The following is a 25,646-nucleotide window of genomic DNA, read 5'->3' on the forward strand; positions in this document are numbered from 1 at the left end:
GAATACTTATCCTCACATGGCAGTTCACTTATCGCTACAGATACACTATTTCTAGTGACTCTATTTTAGCTAGCTACTGCTCCTCATGTGTCCATGACTTTATGGCCAGACCTTGCTTTTCAATTTCCCCGTACTTAGATGACTGCTTTCACCTGGCAAGAGCCGTGTAACATACAGATATTATCAAGTCTCTAATGGTTCATATATAAACATACGCAAATCGCTTCTTTTTGATTAGCTAATTGCATGGACGTTGGGTCTGTTGGGTACAATATACTTTCTGAGACTCCACCTCAAACTTCTCTCCAAATAGTAATTCAGCCCAAACTTGTAATTTTAAATTATAAATTAAATTATAAGATACACTGGTTAATGTTTCTCCCATCATAAGCACAGGGTTACATACTCTTTAATTCCATACAGACCATACAATGCCTAAAGATTTTTCAATGTCAAAGCCTATTGCGCTTTGTGGTTAAAATGAGAGAACCACGCAAATACATGGAATCAACCAATTCTCTTTAAACCTCATAAGACTTATGACATAAGACATATTGAAGATGCATTGTTCGGTTTAAAGACTCATAACAACAGAAAGTGGGATCAACATAATTTTATTTAACTGTGGAGTTGGCCTTTACTGGAATTAAATTAACAATCTGTTATTTTTCCCCTTTTATTTATTTTTTTTTTTTTTTAAACTTTGATGTGGACAATGCTACAAGCGTTGGTGCTGTAGCACAGCCTCCAAGTGTTTCATGTTTAGACACATGGCAAGCCAGCAGGCTGGTGAATCTTTAAAGGACCGCTGTCAGCATTTTAAATTTTTGTTTGTTTTAAGTTACATTTAATTAAAATTAATGATTTGTTTGAATGATGTATAGGTAAAAAAAAAAAAAAAAGGAAACTAAGCAGCCCTGTTGGGTAGGATTCTAATCCTATCTGTTCAACTGCTGCTCTGCTCAACATAACAGAGCAATCCCAGCAGTTTGACCCAACATGGCTGCTCTGTCAGATAAAGTCATGTTTTTAAAAAAAAACAAAGAAATCAAGATAGATAAATATATATATATATTTTAAAACAAATCTACTTTTTATGACAGCTGTCCTTTATCTCCTACTGTCACAATGCATTGCCAGTCTAACCTGTTGGCTACCACTGATCTAAACCTAGCTGAGGCTTATTGAAAACAAACTGCAAAATACAGAATAAGTAGCCAGATCAGTACAGCTGAAAAAAAAATAAGGGCAACCCCCTATCATAGAAGGGTGCTGTGCATGAACTTCTAGACTTAAGATGACTGGCCTTGGGGACACCAACTGTTGCATATTGGGTTTCCCTTAGACACATTTTGGATGGAACATGCAAGGCAAATCGTCTCATCTTGACTGAAAATGCCATATTTAAGGAGCAGGCATTTTATTTTTGGGCTGTTTCACACCAAAATAAAAAAACAATGAACCACATAAATGAATGAACTCTATTTAAAAATATCTGAATGGATAATAACAAGTAACAAGAACATTTTCTGTATAAAGTGTGTAACCATGAACAAAAAGGCTCAATTCAAACACCAGGGCAATTTATGGCTAATGGATAGACATTCTTTGTATAAAAGAAAAAACAAACAATAGCTGATACATGGAATTTACTTCCAGCATTAAACTAAATGGCATATGTTCACTAAATAAAATGTAGGCACATTAAAATACAACTCTCTGTAAAAACGGTATCTCCTGGCATAAGGAATACTCCAACATTCCAAATGAATAAATTTATCCATAATGTTAGCATGTGAGTTTTAACATTTATATTATTGCCACATTTGGTATTTAAAAAAAAATATATAGATTAAACGCATCTGTAATTCAGCAGTGTTTCGGCCTCAGAGATGATAATCTCTGCCAATCCAATGATACTCAGAGAAGCTTTGGGGGTCGTACTGCACATGCACAGCAATTGCCGCACTGCACCAATCATTATCCCAACGCCTTCTCTATAAGAAGATTTATTGAGAGTTCGGTGTCATGATGCTAGGTGTGATGACACGGAATGCAAAAACTTTCATTTATTAAAAGTCTTTACTAGCAAGTGCCTCCATTGGCTGACAGCTGCTAGATGCATACTGACTGATTAATGTTTTGATGACATCCCTACAACACCTACATTGTCGTTTCTCGTAAATTGCAATGTTTATGAAACAAAACAACTACATTAAGCTGTACTTTTTTTTGTGCTCAGAGTATCTTTATCTTTTTTCATATTGTAGAGATGGAAGTTAAGGGGCAGATCCTTTTGATATAGGTACACCTTTGCTACAGAAAATGTTGCCTTAATGTACTTTATTAAATCCTGCAATTTCTCTATGTAATAATTTCTTACATAGCGCCTTCTTCCCCATCAAGAGAATTCAAAGTGCTTAGTGCGCCCTCTTAACCACCTCTTCTCCTTAGCCCATTTACAACCTGACTTACGGAAGGTTCTTCTACAACACTCAGTAGTGCTTGGTTCATCTAAAAAGTCTGAAATGTTGAGTGACCATGTCAAGACTAGAGTATACAAGCTATGAACAGGTTCACAAAGCAGCAGATATAGTCCACAACAGCTGGAGTACCAAAGGCTAGCCATCATAGTCCTAAAACATCCCCAGGAAACGCACAGCCCTAAGCATGTAGGTGACGGGTCGGCCCTAAAGCTAGTCTGAGTAGCTACTGATTGTCAGTATTGTGTTAAAATGCAGCAGTGGGTAATGTTAAAGCAGGAATTCCACAAATAAATCATTATAGAGTGCTTTGTCCTTTTCAACTTAATTTTCTGATCATTTTTACAGGCTTTCATGATATCCCTATAATGCCTACAGTTCGATGCAAGTGCCAAACGAAGGATCTTCCCCCAATTTCAACTTTGCAAACAAAATTTTTCTAAGTGCATATTAATAAAAGAGCAATGTGAGGGAGAACCAATTAAGTGCGAGATTTGTTAAAGGAAACTAAAATCAATAGATCAGGATAACAAGTAGGGAAGCATAATGAACTCAAATGCCACTCTTGACACAGAGAAAATAATCTTAATCCTGTTGGAGGAAGAGTAGCAGAAAGATGACCAGCGATCGAACGCTTGGCATTATTTCAGAAGGTCTGTGTTCTCACACACAACACTCAACTGGGGCCTGTACAACGTTCTCCTACAAACTACCGAAAACCTCTCTCTACACCAGCAGGGACAAGGACACGTCCAGTGTGTATGATCTCACCCTGTCTCGGGATCAAAGATGAAGGATCTTTTGAAGATTTACAACCACTACATCAATAGAGGCCAAGTCCATTTAATGACCAACAATGGTCTTCTAGTGCAGTTCACGGGACCCTAATGTATAAAATGATGCTTAGGGGTAAAACCGTATTGGTTTCTTATCCTACGACATAACTCCTCTCCAGTAAGAGGAATTAATAGTTTATGCTCCTGAGCAAAAAAAGTGGCAAGTGGTTAAAAACCTGCATTTACAGAAGAACTGGACCGATACCCTTTGTGTGACACAGGCCAGCTATGTAAAAATGTAAAGCTGTGGATTGTTTTCCCCCCAAGCTGTAATTTTGTGGTCGAGAGAACATTATTTGACAATATCCTCAAAATCGTCTGCTCCTCTTAATTAGACTCGGCCAGCAAGGTCTTCAGCCCATGAATGGCCGACGGAGTCCTTTATCCAACTCTTAGAGCTTGGTAGAGAGGTTTAGTAAGTGAGATGCAATGGTTTGTCTCAGGTCAATGCTGCATACAAGGTTTACTCATGAACATCCCATATTTCAGATAGCAACGGAGGCAGCTTTTTGTCCTGAAGGCGGAGAGCAAAGACTTGCTCAGAGTGCACACTGCTTAGTGTCCGCAGGCTCACAAGTTTCATTAACATGCGAGGGAACATTAAATGATCCTGTGGAAGTAAAAAAATATATATATATTATTTTATTGTAGTCCGTGTAGCTTGGTTACCACAAAAATTTGCAGACTTCAAACTTATACCAAATCTGCAAGGATGAACACCAGGCCAACATACTAAAGAAACTAAGGGATGTATCTGTACATTTGATACACAGACTTGCTTTTGTGCCATAGTTTGCTTTGGAGAGGGGGACAGAAGGGGAGAGAGGAGGAAAGAGAGAGGGGGAGAAAGAGAGAGGAACTTTGTCACAGGTGACTGTGACAAAGATCCTCTAGGTGTGCAGTGGCAATTAACTAATAAAGCCTGGCTGGTGGTGAAGAACTAGTAATTTTAAGATATTATTTATATTTAACACATGCATACATATATACACACACACACTTTCAGTGTTCACTACATTCCTTAATCTTTGCTAACCATGCAGAACCGTTCCAACAGAGTTAACTTGGATAGATCGATTACAGTGGGGAACAAGAAATTAACCCAAAAGGTGTAGTTTCTTCATTTAAATTAATCACATAGTCTTGCTATTGATTAACAGCAGTGTATGTCAACTGGTTTATCTATAACCCAAAGTGGATCAGTTTTCCATAATTTAAAGACTTCTGCAGTTTTACAACTTACATGCCAAAGGCCACCAATGCAAAATCTAGAATCTCTAACATGCAAATTACACCACATAATGCCAAACATAAATGGTCACCAAAATGATAAAGTACAACAAAAAGTGAAAACAGGCAGAAACACTAAGTGCATTATCAGAACCTATGACTTTTTACCTGAGGTCTCTTGATGCGGGTGTAGGAATGCAGTGCTTCTACATATGGGAGCTGAAGGTTTTCCACAAGTTGGTGGTTCTGGACATTCGGTCTGTCTGCGGAGAAGATGTTGATTGCTATGAGAAGGGCGTATTCTGCATCGTCTAACTGCATCTGCCTCATTCCGCGTGAAAACTCAAAAATGGGGTTTATGAACTCTACCTGCAAACCTGGAACAGAAAAGATCAGATTTATTTAAAGGACAAGGTAAGCCATTGCTGGGCAACATTATGTATTTTTCCCATTCACACTTAAAGGGACACTCCAGGCACCCAGACCACTTCTGCCCATTGGAGTGGTCTGGGTGCCAACTCCCACTACTCCTAACCCTGCAACTGTAATTATTGCAGGTTTTTTATAAACTGCAATAATTACATTGCAGGGTTAACTCCGCGTACGGGTGCAGAGTGCGCGTACGGGTGCAGAGTGCGCGTACGGGTGCAGAGTGCGCGTACGGGTGCAGAGTGCGCGTACGGGTGCAGAGTGCGCGTACGGGTGCAGAGTGCGCGTACGGGTGCAGAGTGCGCGTACGGGTGCAGAGTGCGCGTACGGGTGCAGAGTGCGCGTACGGGTGCAGAGTGCGCGTACGGGTGCAGAGTGCGCGTACGGGTGCAGAGTGCGCGTACGGGTGCAGAGTGCGCGTACGGGTGCAGAGTGCGCGTATGAGTGCAGTGTGTGTATATGAATGCAGTGTGAGTGCAGTGTGTGTGTGTGAATGCAGTGTGTGTATATGAGTGCAGTGTGTGCAGTGTATGTATGAGTGCAGTGTATGTATGAGTGCAGTGTATGTATGAGTGCAGTGTATGTATGAGTGCAGTGTGTGCAGTGTATGTATGAGTGCAGTGTGTGTGAATGCAGTGTGTATATGAGTGCAGTGTGTGTGTGAATGCAGTGTGTGTGTTTGAATGCAGTGTGTGTGTTTGAATGCAGTGTGTGTGTTTGAATGCAGTGTGTGTGTTTGAATGCAGTGTGTGTTTGAATGCAGTGTGTGTTTGAATGCAGTGTATATGAGTGCAGTGTGTGTGTGAGTGCAGTGTGTGCAGTGTATGTATGAGTGCAGTGTGTGTGTGTGTGAATGCAGTGTGTATATGAGTGCAGTGTGTGTGTGTGTGTGTGTGTGTGTGAGATGCAGAGTGTGATGCAGAGCCTTGGTGGGGGGTGGGCATTTTAATATATTTTTTTATTATTATTTTATATTTTTATTATTATATTATATTTTAATTATTATATTATATTTTTTTGTTATATAATTTTTTTATTACTATTTTTATTATTATATTATTATTATATAATTTTTTTTATTACTATTTTTATTATTGTATTATTATTATTTTAATTTTTTTGTTATATTATTAATTAATTTATTTTTATTACTATGATAAATTTTTTTTGTCCCCCCTCCCTGCTTGCTAGCGTGCCAGGGAGGGGGGCTTCTTCCCTGGTGGTCCAGTGGCATTGGTAGTTCAGTGGGGGGGGGGGAGGGGGGCTGTCAGAGAGTTTACTTACCTCTCCTGCAGCTCCTGTCAGCTCTCTCCTCCTCCGCGCCGTCCGGTCAGCTCTTCTGTCAGCTCACACTGTAAATCTCGCGAGAGCCGCGGCTCTCGCGAGATTTACACTGGGAGCTGACCGAGGTGCTGAACGGACGGCGCGGAGGAGGAGAGAGCTGACAGGAGCTGCAGGAGAGGTAAGTAAGATCTCTGCAACCCCCACAGCCCCTGTCTGTATTATGGCAATGCAAATTGCCATAATACAGACTATTGACTCGAGTATAAGCCGAGTTGGGGTTTTTCAGCACAAAAAATGTGCTGAAAAACTCGACTTATACTCGAGTATATACGGTAATCATTTTCTGTATGACTTTTGTCAGTCTCTTACAGCGTTTTTAAGGAATTTTGGCCCAATCTTCTTTACAACGTTGCTTCTGATCATTGAGGTTTGCTGGCATTTGTTTATGCACAGCTCTCTTAAGGTTCCGCCACAGCATTTCAAGCAGGTTGAAGTCTAGACTTTGGCTGGTACATTGCAACACCTTGATTCTTTTGTTTTTCAGCCATTATGTTGTAGATTTGCTGGTGTGCTAGTGATTATTGTCCTGTTGCATGACCCTATTTAAGTAAAGCTTTAGCTGTCGGGCAGATGGCCTCACTCTAGAATACCTTGGTATAGAGTTCATGGTTGACTCAATGACTGCAAGGTGTCTAGGTTCTGTGGCTGCAAAAACAAGCCCAAATCATCACCCCCTCCATGACTGTGCTTGAAGTTGGCATGAGGTGTTTGTAATGATGTGCGCATTTTCACCAAATGTGACACTGTGCTTTATGGCAAATATCTCCACTTTGGTCTCGTCTGTCCAAAGGACATTGTTCCAGAAGTCTTGTGGTTTGCTCAGGTGTAACTTTGCAAACCGTGCTGTCATGTTCTCTTTCTCACTGTAGCATGATGGTCTTTAAGTTGTTTGATGCGCAGCAATAATTGCTTCTCTAAGACCATTAGTGATATCTTCCCTCCTTGGCATTGTGTTAACACACAACTGAATGCTCCAGACGAGCAAACTTTTTTAGAGGAAGTTTCTGATTATCAATTAATCAAGGGCATTAAATTACCAGAACCTTTTTGCTACTTAGCCTCTTAGTTCTTATGCAAGTAGCAACAGTGTGGTTTTTACACATGGCGTCTCCATTTTGGCTTTATTTTTTGTTAAATAAATAATGACACGGTGTAATGTTATGTGGTGTTCATTTGAGGTTGTATTTACCTAATTTTAGGACCTGCTATGGAATAGACGATTGTCATCATGTCTTGATATGTAAAACCTTAGAATTCTATATTTTGTGGATGACTGTGCGTTTGACCTGGGTGTTCTAGAGAATGTGCTTGCGTCGGGTGGTATCTATGTATGCGTGTTTGGCACAGTGTATCTGTGGTTTGTAGATCTGCCACTTTGTCGGAGTTTTCTGTGTGCGTTTGTATGTGTTTCTGTCTATGTATGTATGTCTATGTGGTAAGGTCTGGGGAAGAGGCGCCAGCCAGTGGATTGGTAAGAGACCCCCCCCCCAAAGGTTCCATTCCAACGCTTGTGTGCTTCAGATTCCAATAGCACGATGTATGAATTACAAAAGAACACATTGAATCTACTGCACTTTTAGATCTATGTTAATAGATATAGATAGATATCTATGTTATAGATAATAATATAATTGAGTAAAACCAATAGGACACCATGCACACAGTGTAGTTTCTTCTTTTTTTAAGACTGGAAACTAAAGAAAAAGTTTTCTAGTGCCAGGAAAGTTTAAAATTGAAAAGCTGTTCTCCCATTTGCAGTATTCAAAAAAGTTTATTCCGTAAACAGTGAACTAAGTAGTTAACTGAAAACAGAATTGCAAAATACAGGCTACAATAGCCAAACTATAGCTGATGGAATGTTTTTTCCTAGCTTAGCAATTTTGGCCTAAATTATGCAACCCAAGTAAAAATTCACCACATTTTACTCCTAAAAGAGGAACGGTCACCTGTCGCCTAGTAAGAAGAACGTTCCCATGAACCCACGAGGGATCAGAAAAGCAAAACATTTTAGTTAGCTAAATAACTAAGCAAAGATGGAATTATTTATTTTTCGTTAAAATGTAAAACCATTAGTAAAAACAATAAAACAAAATAATTTAACTCCTCGCAATATGCCCATTACATTGAATGTCTCACCCGCTCGGTGGAAATCATCCTTGCTGTAAGTGAAGTCTTTGAGGAACGTTATACATTCAGTTTCATGATTGTAGCGCCTGGCTGTCTCAAGTAGCATTATCTGTCAAGGACACAAAATAACATTCTACTGACATCCTGTGTCTCATGAAAAGTATACCTCTTAACACGGAGGTACGGATATTAGACAGAAATAGTGAGGCCACCAGTGGGCATGTCTGGCTGGAAAGAGGGGCAAATACATCCAGAAAATGGACAGATCATCAATAAATAAATAGGAGCATGTCAGGAAGGCTAGTGGACACTCAGAGCTGAGCAAAGCACCCCTGAAACTCGCTCAAAGCCCTGAGTTTACTTTCCTTTCTGCAGATCCTCCTACATTATGCCCAGCACAAACTTCCTTGTTAGAGAAGCATTGTAAACACACTAACTGCTCCACAGCTCTGAGCAGGGAGACAAGAAGGACTTAACCTCCAAAGCTGTAAACTCACCATTCAAGTGACTTCTAGCAGACGTGTCTTCCCACGTAGTGGCTGCTGGCTCCCAGCAGTGCCCTGTTCTATAACATGTGGTGAGAGCTCTGTGCAGTTCCTGTAGTGTATAGTGAGGAAGCTGCGTGCTCGAGAACCAATCCCTCGAGAACCAATCACAGGGCTTGTTCTTCGCTGAGGCCACAATGAAAAAAAAAATCACTGTGGTCTCTCCAAAGAGAGTGCCCCCAAAACATATATGCAATGATTTGCCAATGCTTTTATCTTTTATTCTACATATCTACTTTAAATTCCATGAGCACATTGTGAAGAGAGGACAATGCGTAGTGTTGGTGATATGGTCATCATTGGTCGTGTCTAAGTTTTTATGATTTTATTTTTTTACTGTATAGCAGCTACAGCTTAAGGATTCATGTATTACAGATGGATCTAGTCATCAACAATAACTAGAACCCTGTTTAACACAGAGGTGAACCGTCCCTTACTAAGGGAGTTCAAGCACAAAACTTAGTGAGTACAACATGGTTCATTCACTAAAGTGAGCATTGTCAGCAACAAAATAGCAAGACTGAAAACACAGCCGACTTGCAGATCTATTAGGATTTGGTCTTTTAGGATCAAAATTTGAATTACGGTAACTATGAGTTCCCATAAATGCACACTCTAGAGAGTAACCCAATAAATGGAACTATGAGCAGGGTGCATTAGCACATTGTGATGCACTGCATTTGCAATTACCACGGGAATCAAGACTCCTTGTTACTGGCTAGAAGTGGTTGCTGAAAACTCCAAATGTACAAAAATATTGGTAAATTAGGAAAAGCATTTTGTCTTGAACGTGAACTTTAAAGGGACACTTCACCGCCCCATGAAATAAAAATCAAGTTTTACTAGACATACCCTCATAAAAACACACATGCATTATGCATTTTTTCACTGAATGTATATCAAATAAAACTAAAAGAAAAAGAAAAAAAGCAGCTTGCAAAAGCTGCAGGTCTCTTGCAAGCCCTCCCATTCTTCCTCAGACCAGACTGGCTGTCTCACCACAGACTTTCCAACGCAGTTTCCTGTCTCTTGAGTTTACCTCCACTGAGCAAAACAAACCAGGAAGTAACAGAGCGAGTTGTCCAATTGACAGCTAGGAAGAGTGTCACAAAGTTAATTTATAAAAGTGCCAATTTCTACTGAAATAAATACTTTTTGTGACATGAACTTCAGCAAGCAGGGGGGAGGGGGTCTTAATTGCCCTTTTAACTAAAAAATAACAGAGATGGAAATAATCCAAATAAACTTTGCTGTTTTAACGCATCATTCTTGACATTCCCTGATGTAACTGACCAAATAACCAGAGAAGGAAGGTTGTAATAACTTAAAATTAATTGAGTGACTGTTTAGAAGGAGATGGTTAAGTGCATGCTGGGAAATGTTATACTAGTATAAGACAAAGCAGATAAAAATAGATGAAAATATTCTGCAGAGAGGGTTCATGCTTTCTTAATTATTGTCCACTAGATGGCGATATGCCTCCTCAGCACTGTAATGCATTCTGTGAAATTCTAATACATGCATATATAATGTTTACCTCTATAGTGGAAGCCTTCAGTAGTGCTATCTGATCCTCCCTTGACAGTTCAAGGAAACCTGGAACTTGTTTGGCAAAATCCACAATCTCCTGTACTGAAATGATGGCGAGCTCCGTAAAATGAGCAAAGCGTTGTTGGCGAGCTTCTCGGCTGTTTGGATCACTGCCCAGGGGCCACGGCTGGTAGTGAAAATAAATAAAATGATTTGAGATCTTTTTGGAAAGCTGTAATCAAGAGCAAAAATAAAGTGGACTGAGCAGAAACACTTAGAAACCTGGTAGCGTGCCTCTGTCAACCTTTAAGAGGAACAAACACTTAAAAAAAAAAAAAGTTCCTGAATTGCCCAACCCAGTAAATGCTACTAAAGATGTGCAGAGGTAGTGGAGGCAAATGTAAACCACAAATCCACAGCACTTCCTTGTGCAGGTGCCATCATCCCCCATGATGCTCTTGGCACAATCCTGTTCAGTCGGCCATTTTTTTCATAGTGCCTTCTGCAAGCAAGCCCATTTAATATTATCATCATCATTTATATAGTGCCGACATATTAATTCCATGTACAGCAACATTGTGAGACGTTAGAAAAGGTCTTCAGGAGGAAGTGACCGGTTTCTCATTTTTTTTTTTTCCCAGTCTATTCTACTTGATTCCTAGGCCTCTCTTAGGAGATTTCCCTGAATACAATTTTTGACAAAAAATAGAAACAATATAGACAAAAGGCGAAGAAGGACTTGCTGTGATAGTGCAATGATTAACACTGTAGGGTTAAGGTGAAAGAGACATTGCTCCAGACCACTTTAATGAGATTAATTGGTCTGGGTGCCTATAGTGTCCCTTTAACTAAGTCTATGTCCAACAAACTCACAAATATATAAGAATGTGAGGTTATGGAATAGTGCAAACATATCGGCACACAGGTATATGCAGGGATGTATTTACCACAAAGGCAAACAAGGCATTTGCCTAGGGCGGCACTTTCAGGGGGGGCGCCAAAAAACGCCACCCCAAGCAATGCCTTGTTTGCCTCATGTTCTGGGGCTGTCCACCTTGCTGTGAGTGAGTGAGTGTAGCTGTCAGTGTGTTTCTGTTAGTGAGTGAAAGTGTGTGTCTTTCAGTGAGAATGGGTGTGCGTGTCAGTGTGTGCATGTAATTTTATGTGTATCTGAGAGTGTGTGCCTGTCAGTGTGTGTCTGTCATTGAAAGTGTGTGTTGGTTAAACAGTGTCTGCCAATAACTGTGTGTGCCAAAGACTGTGTATCTGTCAGTGAGTGTATATCAGTGCATGTATCAATGAGGGCATGTGTCTGTCAGTCAAAAAAGTGGCCTTGATATGAATTGGAGGGGCAAATTTAGATTTTGGGTGTGCCCGAATTTAGTCGTGCCTAGGGCAGCACAAATCCAAAATACACCACTGGGTATATGTACCGTTACTTTAGGCTGATCACTGAACGACCTCTTGTTGCATTGCTGCTGTGCTGATACCAGTTGCTGGATCATCTCTTCTTGCTGTGGAGTGAGCTGGACAATATCTTGGGACAGCATACAAGGGCTTGGGGGAATGAATACTGCCGTGGAGCGCACAACATCATCGTCCTGTTGCTGCTTTCTTATCTTTTTACTACGGATCTGTTCTTCCGAAAGCACACCTATACAATAAAGCAGCAAACAAACTGTAAGAGGACACATTTAAGTCAGGATCCCACTGACAGCACAATGAAAATTAATTGTTGAAAAACAAAAGGGGGGTGTGGGAGGCTGGGAATGGAATTAAGTAGTATTATGCCTTTCTGGTGTAATATTCCCTATTGGGCACTGTGGAGAAGTCTGCCCCCTTTCAATGTGCTGTTCAACCTGTAATAAAATATTTTACTTACCTGAAATCCAGCGCCAGGTGAAGCTTCCCGAGCTGCTCTTCCACGACCCCTTCCTGACATCACTGGGGCTGCGGGCCAATCAGAGGCTTCTCAAATCCACAAGCTTCTGTCATGTGACTTTGTGGCTACTTTGCACATTGTATGTTAACCCATTTTCATTATGAGAAAACGTTTACAAAGTATTATTGATATGTTGTTTGTTTTACGGCAACACAAAGTGAATTGATAAAATATGGAGCAGCTTGAAATGTAAGCTTGTTGAGAGGCTCAAAAAACACCCATTAATGTGCAAGATAGGGTCCTCCTCCTGTAGCCTCTTGCTACATTCCATGACTAGTTTGCAACAAGCAATCTTGATCAGAGTATTAGCAACTAGATATTATACATAGTAATTAATGGGTCATACATTTCTGGAGTTGTAAAGGAAAGGATTGATGTAATGAACAACACAATCACAAACTTCCTTTGTTACTGCTTCTGGCTGACAACACAGGCGGAACCTGTTAAATAGAACCTCGGGCACTTCAAAGGATGAGACTGCTAATATCCCACAAATGTTCCCTCTACAATGTACAAACCAAAAAAATGGTGATATCCTAAAACCATGCAACAACGCTAGGTCATCAATATCCTAAATGTCGCTCTCAGATATTGGTATAGAATTCCCATAATGCAGCGGTATCTTGCAAAGCACCGTGGGGTTTCTGTGCCACAAAAAGCCCTCAGGAACACCGGCATTAAAAATAAATCTATTGCTTTTTAACATTAAATTTAGGGTTTTTTTTTTTGTTTGTTTGTTTAGATGCAGGATTTCCCTTTGTTCTTAAAATAAAAAAAGTAAAGCAAAAGTTAAAAATTTACATAAAAGTTGCCTGTAATCCAACGCTGGGGACCTAGACGCAGTAGTTGTCTATGAGACGTAATTGCCATGTACAGCAACATTGTGAGACGTTAGAAAAAAGGTCTTCAGGAGGAAGTGACAGTTTTCTTATGTCTTTTTTTTTTTCAGTCTATTCTACTTGATTCCTAGGCCTCTCTTGGGAGATTTCCCCAAATCGAATCTTCCCTTTTGGTATAACAAGAAGTATTATTCTTGCGCCCCCTCAATAATGCTTACCTTTTCTGGTTTAAGCAATCTGGGATGCACACTCAATAGGCTGAATAGGCTCAATGTACAATGGCTGACATTGCATACATGTACTTGTGGCTTCCTACTGGTTCACCAGGCAATATCACACTTCTGCATTGAGCACCAGGCACATGCACACACCACATGCTAAACATTTCTTGTGTATAGCTCGCTAACAACCTTTCTCCCAGAAAGCCTTTTAAGTTGATCTGGCTCTACCTGGAACATAAATCATCTATATACATCGATTAAATAACCAACAAATGACTTAAAAAAAAAAAAAAAAGGTTTGAATCAATCCACCTCCGGGAATTCTCTCAATCTCTTTCGAGTGCCTTTTCCTATAAACTGTCCCAAGTACCATTGTACCAGGAATGTTTGCTCACTCACACTGTTCCCGCATGCCTGCTTCTCTGCATTTCCGAAGTCTGCACTCCTGGCACTTGCGGCGCATGTACATGTCCATCTGGCACTTGCCATTATTCTTGCATGTGTACTTTGCATTTTTTATGACACTCCGCCGGAAGAAACCTTTACAGCCTTCGCAGCTGAGAACATTGTAGTGGAATCCAGAAGCTTTGTCCCCGCAGACACTGCAAACCTCATTTCCCAGCATCTTTGGCGCCGGACCCTTCTTCCTCTTCCGCTCTGGTTCCTCAGCTGTTAAAATATACAAGTATTTAGATATATACAGATCATGCAGTTCCTAATATACCCTTCCTATATGCTCCTTATAAATGCCCTCAAGCATTTATGTTTAAAACAAAACAAACAAAAAAAAAAACACACACACCAAGATGAGAGACACACAATAAGGAAAACTAGTCCTCCCTTCAATACGTCTGTAACAGATGAATGAATGATTGCAAAATTATACAAATTCACATTTTCTTTATCTTGCTTAAAGTATACTCAAAATGCAATGTATATGCACCACTGCTGTTTTATTACAAATGTACATACTAGCTATTCACCAAATGTCAAACAATTATTAAGCTTGTATTTCTTGTTTTTAAGTACTGTAAAAATTATTAAAGGGATCAGTTTCTTCTCTGGAAGGAATATTTCCTTGTTCCCTCACATCAAGTTAATGACAATCCGAGGCTAATGTAAATTAAATCTCATGTCTGGCATTGCAACTAAAATGAAAACTACTGAGAGTTTTTGGAATTAATGTTTTATTTAACAGCCAACTTATTGCTACTGGGTTCTGCAAGAATCTAGGTAGTGATGGTTTGATTTAAAAAAAAAAAAAAATTCAGCCAACCAGAGTTTAAAATGTAAACTTGCTGGCATTTCTGTTCTGGACAGCCTTTACGGGTGGGACCAGTCTAAAGTGCTCCAGATAGGTTCTCTCTGTAATTGCACAAGCGAGCAACAATTATTTTGAAACCTGAGCATAGATTTACCGAAGGGCAAGCTACTGAGTTTTCTAAGCTTTTGTCCGTTCTCAAGAGTTCTCATGGTCTTTGTTTTTGCTTCTAAACATATACTTACCAGCGCTGTGAGAGGAGCATTCTCCATCTGTACCCAATAGGTCATTTTCATTGGGTAATGAGGAGCTCCCTCGAGACTCCGACCTTTCCTCCTTTATACGCAGTTTTGCGGTGTTAGCATGATCCAAAAGGATCGTGTCAGATGAGTGGAAGGACTCCCCATCTGTGAGCAGGAATACAAGAAAAATGTTAGGGTGAAACAAAGCAACAGAGAAGCCACAATATATTTAAATGGTTTGAAAGTTTTCTATAGAACAAATACAACTAATCTCTACGATTAGCAAAGACATGAATAATTATAAAAAATAAAGCTCAAGTAAACCTACCCATGCCCAACACTTAAAATTGAGTGGTTCCTTTGGAATATAAAACAACAAAATAGTTTGTAATAATAAATCAATACATAATTAAACAATATTAGCTGTCATCCCACTAAATATAGGCAACTTCTTGGATAAAGTAAATAATTAATATAGGGGGCGCCAAAATATATACAATGCATGTATTTATTTTAGAGACAAAGTATCATATGTACGGATATTTAAAAGGATGTGACAGATCCTTCTAAATGTTGCATTGTATCACATGGCCACTAGATATGTTTTAACCAAAAGGAAACTTTTTTTAAAGGAACAGTAGCCAAAGGGCTCAGATCTAAGGCTGCCACAGGAGAAGGTAGGAAGAAATCTACTGAAAATTAACTTAAATGAAAGCAATAGCAGCAACATCACCACATTACATATTTATCTAGATGTTATCGTTGTTTTTATCACATCACATATTTTATTGTTGCATTTATCACCATATTACATATCCATCTATATTTTATTGCCATATTACACATTTAGCTATGATATCCATTCCATAGCTAACCATATGGATCATATAATGATGCCCTGGGTGTGCTCATGTGTGGGGTTTGAACTCTTCTTGTGTCCCACAACGTGTCTCTGGGGTATGATAATAGGCATGTCATGCAGCCTTAACATAAATAACTAAATGTAAAAAAAAAAAAAAAAAAGCAGAACCATTAACTAACATTTAATTTATAGTTGCGCGGAAATAGGAAAACAATTTTTTATTTTGTTTTAATTTTTTTAAATATACACAACATGCACACACATGACAGTTCCACTTTAAAGAGAGATGTTTAAGCACCAAAACAACGTTCGCTTAGTGAAGCAGTTTTAATGTACAGATTATGCCCCTGAAGTCTCACTACACAATTCTCTGCTATTTAGAAGTTAAATCACTTTTGTTTTTAATGGTCTAGTCACACTTTTTCCTTGCTGTGACACACATAGCCAACATGAAAAAAATAAAAATAATGGTTTCACATTCAATCAGATCTTATAGCATAGTGTGATTACTTTAGAAAATGTGATGTCCTACTCTGTTAATTTAACTTTAAATTGCACACGAGGCTCCTGTAAGCTCTAGCAGCGAATTATCAGAGTAGAAGATAAATTCTAAATGAAACACAATGTTTAATAATGGAAGATTAGAAATTAGATCTCCCTCAGGGAGGCTGTGTAAGTCACATGCAGGGGAGGTGTGGCTAAGTGGTCATATACAAAGCAATTTAACTCCTAAATGGCAAAGAGTTGAGCACTACTCAAATTTAGCAAAATATAAAAAAAGCTCTAAGACAGTACTTCTCAAACTTGTGGGTAAAAAGCCATTTGACCCCTGGATTTAATAAATGGGGCTCCCCTGTGTCTCCAATGTCCAAGTTTACTATGTCTCCCATGTGCAAGCTGCCAGGTCCTCAATCCCCTCCTCCAGTTTACTCTTCCTTAATTCTTTTGTTTTGGAGAGCTGCATTTTGATCATCAGCAGTACAGACACCTGTAAACTATTCAGTGAAACATTGGAAATTGCCTATAACTTATGTTAACCTTTTTTTTTTTCTTGTGAGAGGCTACATGTTATTTTAAATTGATATTAAAAGGTTTAGCAAATTATATCATAATCCAATCCTAAGAAGGCAAAGGCAGGGAACACAATGCAGATGAGAAGGATAAATAAAAACATGACTTCATTTCTCCCATAGTCTGTATGCTTTCTCTATGTTGACTGCCAGGTGCAAAAGAGATCTTCTAACAATGATTGACAGAGTTAAGAGGGCACCCTGTTGTGGAATAGGGATGGAAGGAAGGGTGTGGATTTCCTCATTTAATTTTATTTTTCATACCTCACAAATATATATTTGTTTAAGTTAAAGGACCACTCTAGTGCCAGGAAAGCATACTCGTTTTCCTGGCACTAGAGTGCCCTGAGGGTGCCCCCACCCTCAGGGACCCACTCCCGCCGGGCTCTAGGGGAAGGAAGGGGTTAAAGTTACCTCTTTCTCCAGCGCCGGGCGGGGAGCTCTACTCCTCCTCCTCTTCTTCCTCGCGACGTCATCGGCTGAATGCGCATGCGCGGCAGGAGCCGCGCTCGCATTCAGCCGCTCGCATAGGAAAGCATTCATAATGCTTTCCTATTGACGCTTGCATGCTCTCAGTGAGACAGCCACTAGAGGCTCTGGAGGCTGGCTTAACCCTCAGAATAAACATAGCAGTTTCTCTGAAACTGCTATGTTTATTAAAAAAAAGGGTAAAAGCTAGCTGGACCTGGCACCCAGACCACTTCATTAAGCTGAAGTGGTCTGGGTGCCTAGAGTGGTCCTTTAAGGGAGCACATAACTATGTATATCTTATTTATAATAGTAATAATAAATACAATTTTAAAAATACAATATACCAGATTTAGTTCATGCAGCTCAGTCACCTTCCTGGGTGCTTGCATATTTTGCAAATACCCTCAAAGGAGACATCATTTGCTGTTCATTGGCCCGAAGTGACCAGGGAAGAAAGGCTTTACTTATCTAAACCGGTCACTTGCGGCCGCCACCATGTCCATCCAGTGAATCCTTTTCATCTCCTGGCTTAATTTTCTGCCAGAAGCCCACGTCAGTGCTGTACTCTCGCACATGCGTGAGAGCACAACACAGAGGACTGTGGAGAGACTCCAAAGACAAAATGCCCTTCCACACCGCCATCACTAGCAACAAAACTTGAAAGCGGTAGTGCCGGCTCTGGTCAAGTTTTGCCAATTGGAGGAAAAATGCATAAGACAAATAAGTCCCTATTTAGTCTTATGATATCTTCTGATTGCATTGGAGTTTCAGTAAAACTCCAATGAAATTCCAACACCATCAATGTGAGCATTTGAAAAACATTTTATGACTGCAGTACAGGTGCACATTGATAAAAAAGGGTCAAGGATTTTCAAATAAAGGCACAACAAAATGAATAAGAATCTTCAAGATATTGCAACACAGTGTAATCACAGTTTCTTCAAACTGTAGGACAGGAAGATTTAAAACCAACAAATCACAGTCAAGTTATAGCACTATAGCGAATGCTTTATATTTTCACACTGCAACAGCAATAAATAAATAATTAGGATTTGTGGTTGAATTTTCAAGTACTTACCAAGCGAAACATCAGAGCCATCGACAGTCGTGGCTGACATATTCGGTCAGGCGCCGTCAGTCATCTTCAAGGCCAAACATTGCACTGTAAGAAAAGAAAAACCCTATCAAAAAAATTGATTGGAAGTTTATGTCATTTACAACTTAACAGGTTGCCAAGCCTGTAAATGCAGACATAAAACCATAAATACGAACACCAGCTGTAACAGCTGAGAGAATCAGGTATTCTGAATAATCTACTCTGATTAGTTCTAAAACCGCCACTCACCAATGAGCCTGTACTATATTCCAACAGGACCGAAAATAACCAAAAATACTGGGGTTGGTGTTCTTTGACAGGTTTAAGAATAACCTTTAAATACATAAATTCTATACATGTACAGCCATTTGATGAAAATAATGTACATATTGCTTATGGTAAGATTGGAAATTGTAGCTATCAATAGCGATGGAATTAATAGCCTAAACGGACAATAAAGTAAAAAACAAACAAACAATCACATTTGGGGTTGAGGATAAAGAGTAATTCTGGGGCAATGTTCTAGAAGCAGAATTATTCTGCTTGTTTCCACGCTACAGAGTTTCAAATAAAAGTACAATTCCTGCATGACATTCTAAAAGATACCACCAAGATAACATACATACCGGAATGTTTAGCAAGGAGACTGGCCAAGAGGCTGGGGCTTAGATATTCATAGCAATCAAATAAGTCATCTTACTGCAAGCATCTACCAATGCAGATACACAACAGACTGGAAAAACAAAACAAAAAACACAAAAAACACAAAATAAAACATTAATATGCTTGAAAATACATATAGGTATAACACTCAGATAAACATGCCACTGTAGTACATATCCTGAAAAAAACAAAACATCTCTTGACCCGTCCTCACCCTCTAACTATCGTCCCATATCCCTGCTCCCTTTTTCCTCAAAGCTTGTGGAAAGACTTGTCTTTACCCGTATGTCTCACTTCCTCAATTCCAACTCTCTCCTTGACCCTCTTCACTCTGGCTTCTGCCCTCTCCACTCTACTGAGACTGCGCTTATCAAAGTTACTAACGCCCTAATCGCAGCTAAATCCAAAGGCCACTACTCCATACTAATTCTCCTTGACCTCTCTGCTGCCTTGACACTGTTGATTATGCTCTCTTTCTTTGAACTCTTCAATCACTCAGTCTCTGTGACTTATTTTGTGGTTTTCCTCTTATCTCTCCTAATGCTCATTTAGTGTCTCCTTTTCTAATGATACCTCCTCCCCTCGTCCTGTCTTGGTTGGGGTGCCCCAAGGCTGTGTCCTTGGTCCCCTACTATTTTCTCTTTATACTGCCTCTCTTGGCAAACTTATTACCTCTTTTTGGATGTACCACCTGTACACTGATGACACCCAGATATCTCTCTCCTCCCCAGACCTCTCCCCTGCCATCCTGCAACGTGTCACTGCTTGCCTTTCTTCCATGTCTGACTGGATGTGCTCATGCTTTCTGAAACGCAATCTCTCTAAAACTGAGCTCCTATTCTTTCCTTCTTCCAAAACTGATCCTGCTCTTTCGCTCTCCCTTCCGCATCCGCCCCTTTCTTACCCAAGATGCTACCAAGAAGCTTGTCCATGCTCTAGTAATTTCCCGCATGGATTATTGTAACCCTCTCCGAATTGATCTTCCCAAAGGCCATATTGCCCGCTACAGTCTGTAATGAATGCCCCCGCCAGACAGATTTTCCGCTCTAGTCGGTCTTCTCACATCTCACCCCTCTGTCAGTCCTTACATTGGCTTCCTGTATCCTATAGGAGTCAGTTTAAAGTGCTAACCCAGACCTTTAAAGCACTGAACAATTTTAGCCCCTCATATTTCTTTACAAATCCATAGGTATGCCCCTTCTCGGTCTCTCCACTCTGCCTGTGACCTTCTCCTGTCCACTGCTCACACCCATACGGCCAACTCGCGCTTGCAGGACTTCTCGCGGGCGGCTCCCTTCCTATGAAATAGCCTGCCTACCACCATCAGACTCCCCTAGTCTTGCATCTATTAAGAATTGCCTTAAAACCCATCTCTTTAGGAAAGCTTATGGCCTCCCAGAGTAACCTCTACCTTAAATATCTGTCTCTTGCTCTCTCCTAAAGAGCAGCACTTTAGTCTCTCCTCCAGCTCTGCTTCACTCCCACCTTATTTGAGTGCTATTTCCTGTACGAATGTGTTTTATACCCCACCTCCTATAGACTGTAAGCTCGTGTGAGCAGGGTCCTCTTCAACCCATCGTTCCTGTAAGTTTTTTTGTAATTGTCCTATTTATAGTTAAATTCCCCCCTCTCATAATATTGTAAAGCGCTGCGGAATATGTTGGCGCTATATAAAAGGCGATTTATACAAGTATACTAAACGTTTTTGCTTAGTAGTCAAAATGAAGAAAATAAATTTAGGCATATCAGAGCTTTGTAAAAATGTCCAAATTAGTAAATGTACTGTTATCTAGAAAGAACACAAACTTCCCGTAAAACAAAATCCTTGGGACAGTGTGTTCTGGCTCAGTGCGTCCTTGGGAGAAATATTTTTAAATAAATAAAACAATGTTTACTTGAATGTGAGAGGTTCCAGTAACCTGGAGCTCCATTTTCTAACAATCTGCAATTGAAATATAGCAAGCAATCTTTATGGTACCAGAGAATCTTTGGTTTTTTTTTAACTGAATTTCAATAATTATTTTATGAACTGCCCATCTCCTCCCTTGTCAACCTTTAAAATGCTACAACTCCTCCAATTTTATGGCTAACGCTTAACAGATGAAATTCGCATCTTGTAATACCTTTTTTTTTTTTTTTATTGGACAAACAGAATTTTTTTAATCACAAGCTGCGGGAGAACCTCCCTTTCTCAAGTCTAAAGCATTTCTGAGCAACGGCTACAATCTCTACTTGGCTAATTATTTGTAGAATTGAACATCTGGAGTCAATGTTTTGGCATTTCTTTAAAGTAGAAGAACATCGATGTAACTGCTAACAGAGAACCTTCTTTAAGAGAGGGAATTCTCTACTTCTCAACAAGGGTTAAAAATCACAATCTGTACTACCTTACTACACAAACAGATCTGGGGGCAGTCACAACCCTTGATAGCTAAAAAAGCTTTTGGCGGTCAGTGGCAGATCATGTTGTTTAAGCTCACAGGCAATGAACTGGCTTTGCAAAGCAAGGTTTACTTCAGGAGAGCTATCAGAAGCTTCTGGCTTTCAATAAAGGCAGTGACCAACTCACCGTACATAAGAAGTCAAACTGCTAGCAAACGCATTTACTATTTAAATAGAGGGTTGGGAGAAGGGACACAGGGCACACCTGGCACCAAAACCACGACAGCATGCTTGAAGGGTTCCTTTATTTGTAAAATAAAATGTAGAGGGAACAAAAACAAAACTGCAAATAGATAAACTAAAATAATAATAATAATAATAATAATAATAATAATAATAATAATAATAATAAACAGTGAATCGTGTACTAGGAGAAGATAATACCAACTCGGGCTTAGACATTCATAAACCACTCGACCTTTGCTCTTGTTATGCATTATCTATCCATCTATGAACTGAACGTATCTGGTCATCAATGCACAAACACACACAGGGCAACACAAACTTCCACGTGTTCCAGCTGTCTTATGGAATGGGACAAAAGTAACACAAAGGAGAAGAGATGTGGAGAGAAATAGAATTATAAAAAAAAAATATTTTTAAAAAATGTACAAACAATTTCTGAAATTTGAGAAGGATGTCCTATAATTTCTTGGGATATTCACATTGATAACATTGGGGGACCGTTACATTTAAGTGTTGAGAAATTTTTTTTCATCCAATTGTAGTTTTCTTTGTGGCACAATTAATTAAAGCTGCCGTCATCATCTCCTCCCCTACTCCCATCTGTTGCTTATTTTGCTCCATATCCCTTTTTCTTTTTGATAAATGCCATTTTTTATAGCAATGCAATGTCTAACAATTCTATTTCAATTATGATAGATGTAATGTGAAGAAAACTATTTTTAGAACTCTGTAATAAATACAATCAAACTAATGACACAATTTAACTGTCACTTTGATAAATATTCTCCAATGCATATCCATACTGGCCATTTGGCATTTATACAAGACTGAACATGTGAATGGGCACTCATCTTGCTCTAGTACCGTATATGAGAGTGCACACCTGCATCTATGCAGGTCTGCCATCAGAAATTTTGGGGCCCCTGACACAGTTAAAAGTGTGGGCCCCCTGGGCCCGCCCCCGAGGGCCCATTCTGAGTCCACCCACAAGGATGGCCTGTGTGGTGTGTAAAATGAATACAGATTGCACATTTGTATAATGAATGTAGTTTTGTGTGTTTTAGATAAAGTGTGTGTTTGTGTAGTGAATGCAGAGTGTTTGTGTTGTGGTTTTAGAGTGTGTATGGTGAACGCTGTGTGTGTTTGTGTTGTGAATGCAGTTTGTGTTGTGGCTTTAGTGTGTGTATGGTGAATGCAGTGCGAGTTTGTTGCGGTTTTACTGTGTGTATGGTGAATGCAGTGCGTGTTTGTGTTGTGGTTTTAGTGTGTGTATGGTGAATGCAGTGCATGTTTGTGTTGTGGTTTTAGTGTTTGTATGGTGAATGCACTGTGTGTTGTGGTTTTAGTGTGTGTATGGTGAATGCACTGTGTGTGTTGTGGTTTTAGTGTGTGTATGGTGAATGCAGTTTGTGTTTGTGTTGTGGTTTTAGTGTGTGTATGGTGTATGCAGTGTGTGTTTGTGTTGTGGTTTTAGCGTGTGTATGGTGAATGCAGTGCGTGTGTGTTGCGGTTTTAGTGTGTGTATGGTGAATGCAGTGTGTGTTAGTGTTGTGGTTTTGGTGCGTGTATGCAGTGGTTTTGGTGTGTGTATGCGTGTTGTGGTTTTGGTGTGTGTGTTAGTGTTGTGGTTTTGGTGTGTGTATGTGTTGTGGTTTTAGTGTGTGTAAAATAGGGGGCTGCATTGGGGATTTGGGGGGTGGGAGGAGAGCCTTTTTGGTGGCATTTACATTTTATTCTCCCCTCCCTGCTTCTTACCTGGCCAGGGAGGGGGGAGATTGCATCCCTGGTGGTTCGGTGGTGTAGTGGAGGGAGCCAGTCGCTGTAGAATGCAGACTGGGACCAGCCAGCACATCTTAACTCTCCAGCAGCTCCTGCCTGTAAATTTCACGAGCTGTGCCTGCTTGCTGCGCAGAGCGTTGCCATGGTAACCCGTGACAACGCTTTGCCGGCCGCGGGGCTCGCAAGACTTACAGGCAGGAGCAGCTGGAGAGTTAAGATGTGCTGGCTGGTCCCCGTCTGCATTCTACAGGTAGCCGGGGCCCGAGGTGAACATATAGGTAGCGATAATCGCTATCTATATGTGCACACATGGAATGTGGGGCCCGGGACTCCCTGAGCATTCCGGGCCCCCCAGGACCGCCGGGCCCATGACATGTCATGCCCTGATGGCAGCCCTGCTTGTATGCATAAAGATATAGTGGTGAAAATGTAATGCTATTACGTTTTTTTCTATATTTTATGTGCCCTCATTTAAAGGGACACTATACGCAAACAGACCACTTCATCTCCCCTTTAGCCCTGCAAAGTAGTTTTAACCCCTTACGGACCGGCCTGTTTTTGCGATGTTGTACGTTAAGGACCAGAGTGGTTTTAACACTTTTGTGGTGTTTGTGTTTAGCTGTAATTTTCTGCTCTCTCATTTACGGTTACCACACAAATTATATATTGTTTTTTTCAGGACAAGAAGGGCTTTCCTTACATACCATTAATTGTATCAGGTCATATATTTTACTTTAAAAAAAAAAAAAAGTGAAAAATTGAAAGAAAAAAAAACAAAAAGATGTTTTTGGACTTTTACTTGAAAAATCTTTAAAATTATCTACAAAAGCGAATGAAAAAAAACTTCTAAATAGATTCAAAATTTTGTCCTGAGTTTAAAAACACCCAGTGTTTACATGCTTTTTTGCAAGTTATGGGGCTATAAGTACATGTAGGAAATTGCTCTTTCAATATATATATTTTTTACATTTATCAATAGTGACATTGTAACAATTATGTCATAAATCCCCAAATCACACCCCACATGTACATATTTTTTTAAAGTAGACAACCCATGGTATTTAATATGCGGTATGGCCAGTCTTTTTTAGTAGCCACTTAGTCACAAACACTGGCCAAAGTTAGCATTTGTATTTGTTTGTGTGTTAAAAATGCAAAAAACGCTAACTTTGACCAGTGTTTGTGACTGAGTGGCTACTAAAAAAGGCTGAACATACCCCATTTTCAATACCTTGGGTTGTCTTCCTTTGCAAATGGTATGCCATCATGGTGGTAATTCTTATTCCTGGGCTACCATACGCTCTCAAAGGCAACATTACCAATCTGACAAATTTCAATGAAAAAAAATGAACCTTATAATTGACCCTGTAACTTTCAAAAGCACTATAAAACCTCTACATGTGGGGTACTGTTATACTCAGGAGACTTCACTGAACACAAATAATAGTGTTTCAGAACAGTAAAACCTATCACAGCAATAATATCAGTGAAAGTGCAGTTTGTGTGTGAAAAATGCAAAAAACTTCACTTTCACTGACCATATCATTGCTGTGATATGTTTTACTGTTTTGAAAGCCAAATTTGTGTGTTCAGCGAAGTCACCCGAGTAAAACAGTACCCCCCCCATGTACAGGTTTTAGGGTGTCATAGAAAGTTATAGGGTTAAACACAGTGCTGGCAAACTAAATTGTCTGGACTTATTGATCATTTCTAATTGGAGTAAAGTTCCACAAATTACCAGCAACAACCTGGTACAGATCCCTCTCCCACAATACAAGTTCATGACAGTTTTCTCTTCTGACAAAAGATATGGCTCAAATGATTTGTTGAACAACTTCTTTGTATGAAAACAAAATTCCTGCAGATTTGTGAACGGTCATCTCGACCTACCTAAATAAACAGACACAACATAAAACAGTGAGAAATCCGGCCCCCTTAGAGTGTGTAGCTGAGATAGCTGTAGCTAAGGTCCTACTTTGGGCTGCCTTAAAGCAGCACAGTCACTTTGCACGTTTTCGTTTTTAAAATAATCATTTTTTGTTTTTACT

General features: G+C 39.8%; 1 protein-coding gene across 1 annotated transcript in view; it reads right to left on the reverse strand.

The window, feature by feature from the left end:
• Positions 1 to 598: 598 nt before the first annotated feature.
• The window catches only part of NR1H2 (nuclear receptor subfamily 1 group H member 2), a 37,535-nt gene continuing 12,487 nt past the window's right edge, over positions 599 to 25,646 (reverse strand). Inside the window, exons 2-10 of the mRNA XM_063436702.1 lie at positions 19,155 to 19,261; positions 18,511 to 18,594; positions 15,033 to 15,194; positions 13,926 to 14,195; positions 11,958 to 12,178; positions 10,532 to 10,711; positions 8,459 to 8,558; positions 4,718 to 4,926; positions 599 to 3,929 (exon numbers count right to left, since the gene is read on the reverse strand). Coding sequence (XP_063292772.1) covers positions 3,783 to 3,929; positions 4,718 to 4,926; positions 8,459 to 8,558; positions 10,532 to 10,711; positions 11,958 to 12,178; positions 13,926 to 14,195; positions 15,033 to 15,194; positions 18,511 to 18,550 — 1,329 coding nt within the window. The 5' untranslated portion in view covers positions 18,551 to 18,594; positions 19,155 to 19,261 and the 3' untranslated portion in view covers positions 599 to 3,782. The remainder of the gene's footprint in view (positions 3,930 to 4,717; positions 4,927 to 8,458; positions 8,559 to 10,531; positions 10,712 to 11,957; positions 12,179 to 13,925; positions 14,196 to 15,032; positions 15,195 to 18,510; positions 18,595 to 19,154; positions 19,262 to 25,646) is intronic.

The sequence above is a fragment of the Pelobates fuscus genome, chromosome 11 (assembly GCF_036172605.1).
Source record: "Pelobates fuscus isolate aPelFus1 chromosome 11, aPelFus1.pri, whole genome shotgun sequence".
Taxonomy (NCBI): domain Eukaryota; kingdom Metazoa; phylum Chordata; class Amphibia; order Anura; family Pelobatidae; genus Pelobates; species Pelobates fuscus.